At 40.0% G+C, this 15117-nt stretch overlaps 3 protein-coding genes and 1 pseudogene across 3 annotated transcripts; 2 read left to right on the forward strand and 2 right to left on the reverse strand.

Annotated features, from left to right (window-relative positions):
* Nucleotides 1-1053: 1053 nt before the first annotated feature.
* Nucleotides 1054-3499, reverse strand: LOC103435457 (uncharacterized). Its single transcript, XM_008373855.4, has 2 exons — nucleotides 2473-3499; nucleotides 1054-1977 (listed from the first exon to the last, which is right to left on the reverse strand). The coding sequence occupies exons 1-2, from the start codon at nucleotides 2838-2840 to the stop codon at nucleotides 1959-1961; spliced, it is 387 nt and encodes a 128-aa protein (XP_008372077.1). The 5' UTR covers nucleotides 2841-3499; the 3' UTR covers nucleotides 1054-1958.
* A 2402-nt stretch (nucleotides 3500-5901) lies between these two features.
* LOC139195406 (uncharacterized) lies at nucleotides 5902-6813 on the reverse strand (annotated as a pseudogene).
* Nucleotides 6814-6818: 5 nt separating this feature from the next.
* Nucleotides 6819-10116, forward strand: LOC103435580 (probable leucine-rich repeat receptor-like protein kinase At2g33170). Its single transcript, XM_070819913.1, has 2 exons — nucleotides 6819-9476; nucleotides 9570-10116. Exon 1 carries the CDS (start codon nucleotides 6915-6917, stop codon nucleotides 9195-9197), a length of 2283 nt encoding a protein of 760 aa, XP_070676014.1. The 5' UTR covers nucleotides 6819-6914; the 3' UTR covers nucleotides 9198-9476; nucleotides 9570-10116.
* On the forward strand, nucleotides 9243-9820 carry LOC139187737 (MDIS1-interacting receptor like kinase 2-like). The gene is made up of 3 exons (XM_070820943.1): nucleotides 9243-9276; nucleotides 9396-9476; nucleotides 9570-9820. The coding sequence occupies exons 1-3, from the start codon at nucleotides 9243-9245 to the stop codon at nucleotides 9818-9820; spliced, it is 366 nt and encodes a 121-aa protein (XP_070677044.1).
* Nucleotides 10117-15117: the final 5001 nt, after the last annotated feature.

The raw sequence follows: 15117 nt of genomic DNA on the forward strand, positions 1-15117 counted from the left end.
ATGGGGAAGTGGTGGAATAACACCGTAGTATTGTGAGCAAGTCTCGGGTGTCGAGGCCATGGGGGAGGTCCCTGTGGCTTTGGAACTACCCACATAATGATAAACAAGCGTGGCTGCTGTGCCTCAATCCAACACTGACCAGGACAGCAAATCTATAATTGTAACTCTTTTAGTTTAATCGTTGTCCTACACGGATTCATCAAACCAAAAGCACATATGGATTGGAGACATGGGGAGACAGTATGGTATCTGCTTACTGGTTGACTTGCTTTAAACGATTTTCGAGCTGAAAATTTCTCGCAAAACTAATAAACAAGAACAGAGAATGCAGCAAATAAGTTGACTCTGCAGAAGTTGCTGAAAGAGCAAAAATAGCTGGATGAGATGTGACCCTTATCGCGTTGGACTTCAATTGTCAGGTGATACTTTCAGGCCACGCTTTGCCTTAAACCGACTGCATATGATTGTTAAAAGACTGACCAAAACTGTTATAAGAGTCCAGATTTTCACTTTGTGGTTCATTCACCTACGCAATGACAAACGTTCTACAATCGAACTAACAAAGAGACGCATGCAGTGAGAAATCATCTTCGTTGAATTCTGAATCAACTCCCTCGTGTCCATCAAACTCAGCAAGGCCCATGAACATATCAATTGGAACTTCTTTTGATACAATATCTTCTTCTATGCGATCGTTAACCACACCAACTGGTTCACTGAAGTGAACTTTTCCATTTTCGGGTTCTACAGCATAATATTTGGTATCTTAAGGTACAATTTTCTCACAACTTTTGGTTGCCCTGCTCAACCCTGAAGGCAAAGTATTAGTCTGCCGGACACCATGTTCCTATCATGGTGTTTTAACGGAATTGAATCTGGTGGAGTTCCAGAAGCTGTTATACTTATGCACTTCCGGGGTGACAAGGAAAAGTAATTACGGTATGGTATCTGCTTACTTATGCACCCCTGATCAAGCAGTGCTCCCTCAATAATAGCACTCTAAAATAAACAAAAAATTTAACTCATAATCTTATTTGTGAAAAAAGAATGCTGTGAAAAAAATATAACATATCATCAATTTTTCATTTCCAAGATATGATGTAAAAACGAGTCACTAAAATAAACAACCAATAATTACACGTACCTTTTTCAACAAATTAATCAAACAATGTTGTACAAACTAACTTTGAGAGTGAGGAACCGTAAAAGGTAGGTGCTTTGGCCTTCCTCCACGCATTATATACCGAAGAAAAGATTACATGTTGTCTATAGATTTCCTCGGGATTGACAAAAATACAGAAGAAAACCACCAGCTAGACAAAATTGACACAAGTCCTCATCCTGCTCCGCTTCAAGATCATGACGATGACAACGATGATGGTGATGAGCAGTTGTCATCAGGTGCAGCAGGTTGTTGTGCATGATCTAGATTAGGGTACTCACTACGCATCATCTCTCCTCCAATACGATCAAAGATATTCGCAATCAAGTCCTCATAATCATCTCATTCATCTGTTGTTCTTATTCCCGTCTCGATCTCATCTGCAACAGAGGCCGCAGCAGCAGCAGCAGGATCAGACAGGAGATCAAACTCTCCCATCAAGGCCTCCAAATCGAATCTCAAAAGATCATCATCATCTTTTCTCTCACTGCCTCTCTATCTGACCCTGCAGTGCAGCAGGGCAGACGCCTAACAAACTGCAAAACCACAATCAACACTTTGAAGAACTCTTCAAAATGAGATCATTTTAATACGGTCCACAACTTCATACCGAAAAGTGCATGTTGAACAAAAAAAATACATGACATATAAAAAATAAGGTCCATACAGATTGGGTCAAACTACAAGGCAAAACAAGATGTAATCCAGCCCAACAAAAATGAGGATGGGCTTTACATACATCCATAAATAAATAAAATATGCATTTCCCTACAAAAGAGGGAAGAAACATACAAAATCAGCGGCTCCCCCATTTTCTGCAACAAAAAGAAAAGTGGAGTCAGTTTAAGATAAAGTGGCGAAAAGAAAGGCCTCTATCCTCCCCCACGTAAGAACTCTGGAAACCTCCTAAGATGCCTATAAATAGGCATCAACCACAGCAAGGAGGGGACGAACAAAAAAAAGAGGGAGACGCTGCAGAAATTGAAGCACACAGGAAACGGAAACAGGGTAGAGTGACAAGAAAACGTTGCAGAAATTGAGAAGCACAAGAGGAAGGAAATCGACAAAAAAAAAAAAGACAGGCAGCAAAAGAAAGCAAAAGGGAACAGCAACAAGAAGCCAAATATAGAGAAGAAAGCTTAAAAAGGTATTTTTATTCTCTTAATGGATTCATGATTTTTATTAGGAGGTTGTTGTTGTCTTTTGCAGAAAAAAAAAGGGGAGGTTTCCTTTTCTTCTTGTTTGACCGAAGCAAAGAAGATGTTGGTGGAAACATGCATCACCAACAATTCACACGGACCCCCCCATACCTGTCCTCGCTTCTTCTTCTTCTCCACCAACGGAGACATTTGCCGTCTTCTTCGCCAATAGCAGTAAAGAAACCATCGTCTCTGCCACCAACAGCGGCCATGCAGTGACTTCTATGCCCAGCAAGTTCGTCCGTGCCGCTGCCGTCAATCCCATGAATTTCTTCGGGTTGGTTTAAACCATCCCGTGAAGTTCCAATCAAATCTAAGTGCTTCGTGCCGCTGCAGTTAGTCCCATGAATTTCTTCGGGGTGGTCTAAACCACCCCATGAAGTTCCAATCAAACCTGAAAGCTCCGTGAGAGTCCCGACGCCATGCTCTGTCTTCTCAACGTTGAAGATGTCGAAAACTGCAGCAACAAACACGGACATGGAAAAGCAACAAGAAGCATGGACCGGCGGCAACGAAATCAGTCGAAGTCTTCCTACGTTACAAAGGGTGCTAGAATGACGCCGACTTCAAGCACCAGCGGGAATGAAGATTGCTCTCAGGTCACTAACGGAAGAGAGAACACAAAGGGTTCCTCAGGCATCTAGATGGTTTGCAAAGGAAAAGTAAAGACTTATTTCCATATGGAAGCAAAGACTTGTTGTGCTGCTGTGCAAGGATAAAAGTTGACAACAAAGTGACGGGCATGAAGACAAAATGAGATGGGTTTCAAGACAAAGTAAAGGAAGGCAAATAAAAGAAAGAAAAGTTGTTCATCACGTGGGAGTCTAGGTCTCACCCTAAATGCACTAGGCTTTGATTATTAAAGGAAAAGACATGGGATACAAGAGTTCCACCCAAAGCTTTTCGTGCTAGGAATTCGAAAGATAAGGGAAAAATGGAGATTGCAAAATCTGCAAAGGAAAGCTACAGTAGAGAAGAAGAGAAAGAAATTTGTCTTCTAAACCATGCATGTGGTCACTTAAAAATGGGCAGTTGTCTTCCATGCAATTCAAAATAAATGGAAAGCTAAAATATGGTTTTCCTTTTCAAACACCACCACTTGAAGCTCTATTTGGGACTTAGAAAATGGGAAGTCTTCAAATAGAAGAAGAAAGAAGCTTGCTGCAAAACAAAATCTCTCCAAGTTAAGTGGGAAAGCTGCCCACGTGGAGAACAAAGAAAAGTCACGGCTCCTTATCTAAATTATGGGTTTTGTGAACTTGGAATGTTAATCAAAAGCATGTAGACAAAAGCTACAAGCCAAAAGTAAAGGAAAGAGTTTAAAATTCAAAAGAAAAGAAGACATGTTCATCCATGCATTAGAAGACAAACAAAGAGACGGAAGCATTACTCTTTTGTCCAAGAAATAAAAAAGGATGGAAAGAAGCATCACATGGATAAAAGCAATGGCAGATGAATATGTGTCATTGTCTTCAGTCTTCAGTGTACCGTTTATTTGAAATAAGAGTTAAAACTCTAAAAAAAAAAAGAGCAGGCTAAAGATACCTCAGAAGTGTTCAACCAACCAAAAATAAAAGGCTGTTTAAATGCCTTTTCAGTCCATATGGCATGAATCCCATCTTCAAATCAAGGAAATGACAAAGTCCTATTTACCTTGTACTGCACATCCCTCGTGGGTTGCTACTTAAAAAAAACAAAAGTGAAGTCCCATTTCACAAAGATCTATTGAATATTACCAAAGGTCATGTATGGGTTTCAAACAAGTCCAAATACCCAATTGACTTCTTATTTTTTCCAAGTCTGAACACAAGAATGCAAATCCAAATAAGCATGTATGAACTACGCCGGTTTGATTCCGTTAAGGATACGTAGGCAGTCTGATATCAAATTTTAGACGCAACCGTGAAACCGAAATGAATCCCTGGTTTATATAAACTAAATTCACTCCTACCATCAAATACCAAAATGGCACGAAGCCAAAGAAAAGTTTCAAAGGGCACGAAGCCGTATCAAAGTCTCAAATGGCATGAAGCCATATCAAATTTTCAAATGCTCCTCGCCCGCATGAGCTGAAACTGCATAAGGCACTATGCTCCTCGCCCGCATGAGCTAAAACTGCACAAGGCATCAAATCCAAATAAATACCAAATCCCTGAACTACGAGTGACTTGATCCCTCAAGAGGGTACGTAGGCAATCTAGGATTCGACCTAGGTGCAGTCACAAAATCAAACAAACACACAAATCCTCAAGTTACATTTTTATTCGAATTGGAATCAAAGGGTATTTCTTTCCCAAAAGAAAGATTGTAATTAATAGGCGTGTAGCCTAGAATGGGTCGAACTCGAATTAATAAAACCCTCTTCGAAAAATGAACGAGGGTGAAATTGTGTCGAGTGAATTATTTGTTTACATATTATGTACAATTTTTGCTCAACAGTGCATACATAGACAACATGAAACAACAAATATGCCACAATTTGAAGCATGAAAAGGCAGAGCATACCTTGCCTGCGGATGATATACTATCGGAGGGAGGAACGGAAAAAGGTAGGTGCATTGGCCCTCCTTGCAATATATACTTCTTGACTGTACATAAATTTGAAGGTCAATAATGTCGAATAAGAAACAAGAGTATAAGGCATACAAGGAAGCCTTGTTCAATTCGACAAAGACAGACTGTTCTGAAATCTAAAATCACAACCTATGAGTGCCATGTTCACCATCACTGTGTACTCTCTTAATACCTAACGATAATTTATATACTTATTCTTAGCGTGTAAACGATAACAAACATAAAAATAATAGCAGACACATCAGAAATGCAATTGAAGGCACTTATTCTTAGCGTGTAAACGATAACAAACATAAAAATAAAAGCAGACACATCAGAAATGCAATTGAAGGCACTTTCTTTCAAATGATTAAAAGCAAAACAGTCCAAAAACACAACTGAGGACAACAGCGAGAAACTTGCATTGCTGGTCCAAAACAGAACATGACACATCTAATATAGACTAAGGTATGAATACTAAAAATTAAAGAGAGAAAACTTACATTCCACAAAAAATCCATAAAAACAGTGGCAAGAAACATGATAATTGTTCTTATCGTCAACAAAACTATCAACACGTTCACAAACTGACACAGAACCCTTAACACACCATGTTACCATCAAAATTCAAGCACAATACATAGAACATGCACACGCTCAATAGCCACATATGCAGAGGGAGTAATTCAAAGGAAAAGAAAACAGTAATTTGGTTTTCAAATTTAGTATAGTAATTAAAATCATCAACCTTGAAACCTTTTGTCAATAAAAATAAAAAGAAAGTAAGAAACTTGGGTGGAAAAGAAATGTATTATAAAGCATTCAGTGCATTAAAATTGGAAACGATCCTAGAAGCACATACATACACATGACTGGGGGAAACACAGTAGAGACCTGAGGTGCGGCAAAATGAAAGGCAGGCAATGGATCAGTACGGCAGAGAAGAAGGCCCAGGTAAACACCTATACCAAATTTCTTAATTAACTAATGAACCAAAAGAAATCAAAGCATATATACTAAGAACGGAAATAAAATCTATCCTGATCATAACTGTGCTTCTATATGCACGCCATGGAAATTAGACAGCTGCTGTCACCTCTACGTCCCTCTATTGATCATTCACAGAATCGCTCATCCACAAACAGTCTGTCCAGTAATTGAACCCGTCTAACGGTTGGCTGAATTCGTCAATTTGAGGCCACTCCCGGGGCAATTTACCTTCAAGCGTTGTCAACCATTCTTTAATGTCTCCACGCACTGCTTCACCATCTAAAGGATATTCCTTGCCGCCCAAGAATACCAGAGAAGAAGGAACATCACTCATCAGTGGCACAAATTCATGATCTGAAATATGAGTGGGAATGGGCATCACATTTCCGTTAATGCAGCTTATGCACCCCTGGTCGTGATTGCTTGTGTCACCATCCAAGCATATGCGATACGAAGGAACATCACTCATCAATATCACACTATCCTGATCAGAGAATCAGTTGGCTTCGCATTGCCGTTAATGTTGGTTATCCACTCCTGGTCCTGATATCTAGTGTCAGTAATCATATTGCTTTCAGTTCCAACAAAAGGCACAACAGCAGGGGTATTGGTGATCACATTCACATTAGAATGTTTTTGTGAACGTGGTTCTTTTCTTGCTCTCTTTCTCTTAATCAGCAACTTCTCATTCGATACTTCTTTTCTTGCCCTCTTAATCGGTGGTTTCTCATTGAAGTCGTGAGTTGGACTTGAGGAATTCATCTTGTTTCCGCACCTAGACCTCGGATTCCTTTTAAGTCGGGAAAGAACGACCTTTGGGCCAGCAACTACATTAGGAAGAAGACTGTACTCTTCTAACAGCTAGTAGCCATTGTTGTTAGAACCCTTGTTGTTGTACCTGAAATGCCCTAACCAATTCATGGTCCCTCACCAACATCAACAGCCTCTGCAACTGGACTGCCATTTCCTGCTCCAAAACCAGAACAGTCTCCAAAATAGACCTCTCCAATATGCACATTTTCGGATCACTGCCCCTTTTCGGCTTTCCCTTATTTCCAAATCTCACCCACTTCAATCTAAGTGGCAACAATTTCCAAGGGCCTATACCGCATGCCATTGGAAATCTCTCCAGGCTCACGTCTTTGGACTTGGGCAACAACTTTTTTGATCAACAAATTCCATCTGAGATTGACCAGGTAACAGAGCTTCAGTATCTAAATCTCCGCAACAACCGTCTCTCTGGTACCATCCCTTATCAACTGAGCAATCTCCCAAAGGTATGGTACATGGACCTTGGATTAAACTATTTTTTCCCTGCTGATCAAGATTGGTCAGAATTTGCAGGCATGCCTTCATTGACCTACCTTGCTATGTCTATGCAACGTGATAATCTATATCATTCAGAATTCCCAGAATTTATATCTCAATGCCGGAACTTGACGTTCCTCAACTTGTCTCATAATAATTTGAATGGCCAAATTCCACCTTCGATAGGCCAACTCAGGGAGCTCCAGTACCTTGATCTTTCATACAACTCCTTAAACTCTTCTATCCCTTCTGAGCTTGGTCTTTGTACAAACCTCACCCACTTGAGTTTAGCTAATAACCGATTCTCTGGCACGATTCCGGACAATATAGGTTTGATTTCTGGTCTTCAACGTGTTGACCTGAGTATGAATCTTCTGGAAGGGAAAATTCCATCCTCTGTAGGCCAACTCAGGGAGCTCCAGTACCTTGATCTTTCATCCAACTCCTTAACCTCAACAATCCCTTCTGAACTTGTTCTTTGTACAAACCTCACCTACTTGAGTTTAGCTAATAACCGATTTTCTGGCACGATTCCGGACAATATAGGTTTGATTTCTGGTCTTCAACGTGTTGACCTGAGTATAAATCTTCTGGAAGGGAAAATTCCATCCTCTGTAGGCCAACTCAGGGAGCTCCAGTACCTTGATCTTTCATCCAACTCCTTATACTCAACAATCCCTTCTGAACTTGTTCTTTGTACAAACCTCACCTACTTGTACTTGTCTTCCAATAAACTCAATGGGGAACTGCCTCTGTCCTTGTCCAATCTGAACAACCTCGTCGAATTGGGTTTAGCAAAGAACCAATTCTCTGGCACGATTTCGGACAATATAGGTTTGATTTCTGGTCTTCAACATATTGACCTGGGAATGAATCTTCTGGAAGGGGAAATTCCACTCTCTATAGGCCAACTCAGGGAGCTCCAGTACCTAAATCTTTCATACAACTTCTTAAACTCATCAATCCCTTCTGAACTTGGTCTTTGTACAAACCTCAACCGCTTGTCCTTGTCTTCCAATAAACTCAACGGGGAACTGCCTTTGTCCTTGTCCAATCTGAACAACCTCGTCGAATTGGGTTTAGATAATAATCTATTTACTGGTCAAATCCTTCCTTCTCTGGTCTCCAATTGGACTAATATGGAATCTTTGCAACTTCAGTCCAATGAACTCAGTGGGGAGATTCCGACGGAAGTTGGAAATATGAGCTTTCTGTTCACGCTCAATCTAAGAAGGAACCATTTGACAGGAGTGATCCCTCAGATTCTAGGCAATTTAATTTATCTTAAGCTGCTCGATTTGTCACACAACCATCTTTCGGGGCAAATCCCATCATTTGTCAACATATATTTTCTTAATGCTTTTAATTTTTCTTATAACAACTTGTCTGGCCGAATCCCATGCGTTTTCCAAAGGGCATCAAAAAATCCTTTTGTTGGAAACTCTGGCTTGTGTGGCTATGTAGAGTGTGTAGACACTGTACCCCCTCGGCACAACATACCCCCTCGGCACAACAGAAATTTCAAAAAGAATAACAAAAGAGTTCTAATTGGTATCCTTGTGCCTGTTTGTGGTTTATTAATGGTTACAACTGTCATTGGTCTTATGTTCCGTAAAAAATCCAGTCTCGTTTTGAACAAAGTCAACACTTCTGAAAACTTTGAGAGTTTGGAGTCAATGATATTGCAAGAGGAAGTAAAGTTTACGTTTGCGGAAGTTGTGAAGGCTGTAGATGACTTTCATGACAAGTACTGCATTGGGACAGGAGGGTTTGGAAGGGTTTACAAGGCAGAGTTGCAATCAGGCCAGGTTGTTGCAGTTAAAAGGCTTAACATGTCAGACTCTAATGATATTCCAGCAATTAATCTCCATAGCTTTCAGAATGAAATCCGAACTTTGACAAGCATCCGGCACCGGAACATCATAAGGCTCTATGGCTTCTGTTCAAGAAGGGGGGGTTGCATATTCCTGCTTATGAATACTTAGAGAGAGGAAGCCTGGGAAAAGCTTTGTATGGAGTTGAAGGTGTTAATGAACTTGGCTGGGCTACTAGAGTCAAAATTGTGCAAGGACTTGCTCATGCACTTTCTTACTTGCACCATGATTGCTCTCCACCAATTGTGCACCGTGACATAACCGTCAACAATGTATTGCTTGAATCTGATTTCGAGGTTCGTCTCTCAGATTTCGGAATAGCCAGGTTATTGAGTACTGATTCATCCAACTGGACATATATTGCTGGTTCATTTGGCTACATAGCACCAGGTAATGTAAACTTAATTTGTACATTTATGGTTTATGTTTTTGCTTATTGGGATATGTTTTAAGGTAGCCAGTTTTGTTTTTATTGATGTGTAGAGCTTGCATACACTATGCGAGTCACGGATAAATGTGATGTATATAGCTTTGGAGTGGTGGCGCTCGAAGTCATGATGGGAAGGCACCCAGGGGATATGCTAGAGTCCCAGCTACAAGAATCATCAAAATCAAGGAGGGACAATGTAGAATTGCTCCTGAAAGATTTGTTAGACCAAAGGTTGGAGCCGCCAACCAATGAATCTGCAAAGGCAGTGGTGCTTGTAGTGACAATGGCCTTGGCCTGTATATGAACGCGTCCTGCGTCCAGACCCACGATGTTATTTGCGGCATAAAAACTCTCAGCTCAAACCCTGCCTTGCCTTCCCGAACCATTTGGTATGTTGACAATCAACAAGCTAATGGCACTATAAAAAAAAAAAAAAAAAAAAAAAAAGAAGACGAGCGAATAGCTCAAACTTCACTTTTGTATTCCTGCCACACGCAATTCCATCTAACTTCTCATGTAATAGATCTTCAATACCGTAATTACTCATTTGTATTATTTGTCGAATGTGGATTAATGTGTAATTAAAAAAAAATTGAATTATGGATTTGTGTCCTTCCTCTAGTTCAAAGAGCTACCCTAAAAATTGAACCTACATGGATAATTTTCGCCCTGGATTACTTTGAAAGCAAACACAAATGGAACTACAGGATGCAATCTGACCTTGCATATTTGAATCATGTCGCGCGTCGAAGTACATTTGATCTTCCAGGCATCCTTAGACTTTTCCGCTATGTCGAATATAGGTTTGTGCCTTTCCTCTCTAAATCTGCAACAGCCAGAACTGCTTTCACATTCACACTACAGCACAAAATGACACGACAATCTGTTAAATTAGCAAATCGGGAAGTGGTGGAATAACACCGTAGTATTGTGAGCAAGTCTCGGGTGTCCAGGCCACGGGGGAGGTCCCTGTGGCTTTGGAACCACCCACATAATGATAAACAAGCGTGGCTGCTGTGCCTCAATCCAACACTGGCCAGTACAGCAAATTTAGCTTCTGTGCGTTAAACCAAATCCCTGTTGTGCTAGGATAGCACCAAACCCGTTGGAACCAACTCAAGCTAACCCACAGGAAATTTATCAAATGAAAATGCAAGAACAAAATATAAAAGACACCAAGATTTTAACGAGGTTCCTCAACAGTCAGTGTAACTGGAGTACGTCCTCGGAGCAGTAGGATCTCACCCAATAATCCACTATCAACCAAATGGGAGTTTACAAAGTGTTGGCAATCTCACAACCCAAATAACCCAATACACCCAATAGCTCTCACACACCACAGAAACCAATAGAGAAAGAAATATAATGAATAATTTCTTCTCTATACATGTAGCTCAAAGCTATTACAACAATAACTATGATGGATGATTGCTAATAAAAAAGAAGAGCACATTCTTCTTCTTTTCAACAAAGGGTTGTTGCACCCTTTCTAATTTTCTGATGCTCTGCAGCTTGCACTCATTTTCTCTGCAGCTCTCTTCTCTCTTCTGCTCAAAACTGAAATTGAGCTCTCCTTTTCTTCTCTATCTACCGAAACAAAACAATGACTTATTATTTAAACCAAGCCATCACTTTCGGCTAATAAAAAACCACAAAAGAAGAAAAAACATCATCATGATGCCTCCTCATCATGATGTCTTTATAATTTTATAACCAAAAGTTTTTTCTTTTCCTTTTTTTAATAGCCGAAAGTAATTGTTGTTTGGCCATAATTTAACAATCTCCACCTTGGCCAAATTTCGAAAACACCATGATAAGCCAACCAACACAATCAACACAAAAAAATCACTCCCAAATACTAGCAAGAGAACAACTCATGCCGAGCCAAATGCTCCAAAACTCCTACTGCTCAACGCCTTCTTTATATAGGCAAAATGTGAGCCAAGTTCAAGCAATGAACAAACTTGGCTACACCAACAACCTTAGTCAACATATCAGCGGGGTTGTCTTTAGTTGGAATCTTCTGGAGAATGATTTCCCCTTCACCAACAATTTCACGAACAAAGTGATAACGCACGTCTATGTGCTTGGTCCTCGCATGATGAACCTGATACTTAGCCAAATAAATGGCACTCTGACTATCACAATGTACCTCCACCTGCTTCTGATCAACCCCCAAATCTCTAATCAGCCCATGTATCCAAATGGCCTCCTTTATAGCTTCAGCAACTGCCATATATTCAGCCTCTGTAGTAGACAAGGCAACAGACGACTGCAAAATAGACCTCCAACAAACTGGTCCTTTAGCCATAGTAAACACATAGCCTGTAGTAGACTTCCTTCCATCCAGATCACCTGCATAATCTGAATCAACATAACCAACTGCAAAATGACCAATACCAGAGTCATCTCTCTCAAAGCATAAACCAACATCTCGAGTACCATGGAGATATCTCAATATCCACTTAGCTGCTTGCCAGTGCTCTTTACCTGGATTATGCATATATCGACTCACCATGCCAACTGCATGAGCAATATCCGGTCTAGAGCATACCATTGCATACATCAAACTACCAACCAAATTTGCATATGGTATATTTTTCATTTGCAGCTTCTCTTTATCATTTTTAGGACATTGTAGAGAACTCAATTTAAAATGAGGAGCCAAAGGGGTACTAACCGGTTTGGTTGAATCATGAACTCCAAACTTCCGAATCAACTTCTCAAGGTATTGTCTTTGATTCAAACTGACCAAACCCTTCTCTCTATCTCTAGTGATCTCCATGCCAAGGATCTTCTTCGCTTCACCAAGATCCTTCATCTCAAACTCATTCTTCATTTGCTTCTTCAATTTTTCAATCTCTTCAACATTTTTTGAGGCAATCAACATATCATCAACATATATCAATAAATAAATGAAAGACCCATCTTGCAACTTCTTGAAGTACACACAATGATCATATTGACTTCTAGAATAATTTTGGCATCTCATAAATTTATCAAACCTCAAATACCATTGCCTTGGAGATTGCTTCAAGCCATAAAGTGATTTCTTCAATTTGCAAAACAAATTTTCCTTCCCTTTCACTAGATACCCATCCGGTTGACACATATAAATCTCTTCATTCAAATCACCATGTAGGAAAGCCGTCTTCACATCAAGTTGCACAAGCTCAAGATCATATTGTGCAACAAGAGCTAACATAATACGAATTGAGGAGTGCTTCACAACTGGAGAAAATATTTCATTGTAGTCAATGCCCTCCTTTTGTGCATACCCTTTAGCAACTAATCTTGCTTTAAATCTCACATTGCTTTTCTCATCAGCATCTTCCTTCTTGGCATACACCCATTTGCAACCGATAGCTTTCTTGCCCTTAGGCAATTTAGCTAACTCCCAAGTCTTGTTCTTCAAGAGAGAATTCATCTCATCACCCATGGCATTGCACCACCTCTTCTTCTCCTCACTCTCAATGGCTTCCTCGAAATTAGATGGAATATCATCAGTGATAATAGGAAGAGCAAAAGAAACATAGTCACTATACCGAGCTGGCTTGGTAATTTGTCTCTTTCCTCTGTTTTTGGCAATAGACTCTTGAGGTGAAACTTGCTCTTCAACTTGAATAGAATCTTCAAGTTCAACTTCTTCAACATCCTCATGGTCTCCCACTTCTTCACTTGTAGTGGCTTCGACATCAGCAGAAATAGAATTTGAAGTACCAGAGGCAACTTTCTCAAGCTCCACCTGTTGGACATCTTTCACATTCTTCTCAGAGACTTTGTACATACTTTCTTCGTCAAATGTCACATCTCTACTAATTACCAGTTTCTTCATCTCTGGACACCACAACCTGTAACCTTTGACACCACTACTAAAACCAAGAAAGATAGCCTTTTTGGCTCTAGGATCAAGTTTATTTTCAGTCACATGAAAATAAGCAGGTGAACCAAAAATATGGATATAATCATAATCAGAAGAAGGTTTTCCAGTCCATACCTCCATTGGTGTCTTACCCTGAACAGCAGCTGAGGGTAACCGGTTGATGATGTGACATGCATAATTAACTGCCTCTGCCCAAAATGACTTGCTTAAACCCGATTGAGACAACATACATCTAACCTTCTCAAGCAAGGTTCGATTCAATCTTTCTGCAACTCCATTTTGTTGTGGAGTTCCCCGAACACTGAAATGTCTCACAATTCCTTCCTCTTTGCAAACTTTAAAGAAAGGATCGGATGTGTATTCACCACCATTATCCGATCTCAAAATCTTAATCTTTCTCCCAGTCTGGTTCTCAACCATTTTCTTCCAACTCAAGAAAATGTTCAACACCTCACTCTTGTGCTTCATAGTGTAGACCCAAGACCTTCTTGAATAATCATCAACAAAGGTCACGAACCAATGTCTACCACTCAAAGAGGGAGTCTTTGTAGGACCCCAAACATCCGAATGCACATAATCAAGAATGCCTTTCGTCTGATGTACAGCAGTACCAAACTTCACTCTAGTTTGCTTCCCCAAGACACAATGCTTGCAGAAATCAAGTTTACAAGTCGTGGCACCTTTTAGAAGACCTTGTTTCACAAGCCCTTGTAGAGCTTTCTCACCGGCATGGCCTAATCTCATATGCCACAATCTAGTAGTATCTGAATCAGATGTGCCCATATTTTCAGAGACTACAGATGCTTCACCTGTCACAGTGCTTCCCTGCAATAAATACAAATGGCCACATCTAGGAGCTTTCATCACAACAAGTGCACCATAAGTAACTTTCAATGTCTGTCCATCTGAATGAAACCTGAAACCCTTGGATTCCAAAGTACCCAAAGAAATAAGATTTTTCTTCAAATTCGGTACATACCGAACACCTGTCAACTCTTTAACCATGCCATCATGCAACTTCAAACGAACTGTACCAATCCCTTTTGTTGTGCAAGGATTGTCATCTCCCATGAACACAACGCCACCATCAAACTCTTTCAAGCTTGAAAACCAATCCTTGTGAGGAGTCATATGATGAGTACAACCCGTATCCAACACCCACTTAGTAGCACAATCAAATGATGAAGAAGTGGTTAAAGCAAAATCAGAAAAATCTGTTTCAACCTCAGCAACATTAGCTTCAGAACTTTCTTTGCCTTTGGTCTTCAATTTAGGACAATCTTTCTTCCAATGGCCCTTATTACGACAAAATGCACATTCATCCCTTTCCAAAGGTTTTCTACCTTTAGAGTTTCCTCTAGGTCGAGACTGTGATTTTTTTCTGTTAGAAGATGACCTCCTCTCCGATGATCTACCTCTAACAAATAAAGCTTCAGATGTACTATCATGATTTTTATCTCTATGCCTCATTTCATAATTCATCAAGGCATTTGACACATCTTCAAATTTCACAGTTTCTTTACCATGCATAATAGTGGTAACAAAATGCTCGTAAGAGTTCGGCAAGGAATTCAACAATATTAAGGCCTTATCTTCATCCTTAATATCCTCATCTAAATTTAACAAGTCGGCAATCAACTTATTAAAAGCATCAAGGTGTCTAATCATTTTTGTACCTTCTTTGTATTGGAAGCGGTAGAGTTTTTTCTTCAAGTGTA

Source organism: Malus domestica, chromosome 04 (assembly GCF_042453785.1).
Source record: "Malus domestica chromosome 04, GDT2T_hap1".
NCBI classification, from domain to species: domain Eukaryota; kingdom Viridiplantae; phylum Streptophyta; class Magnoliopsida; order Rosales; family Rosaceae; genus Malus; species Malus domestica.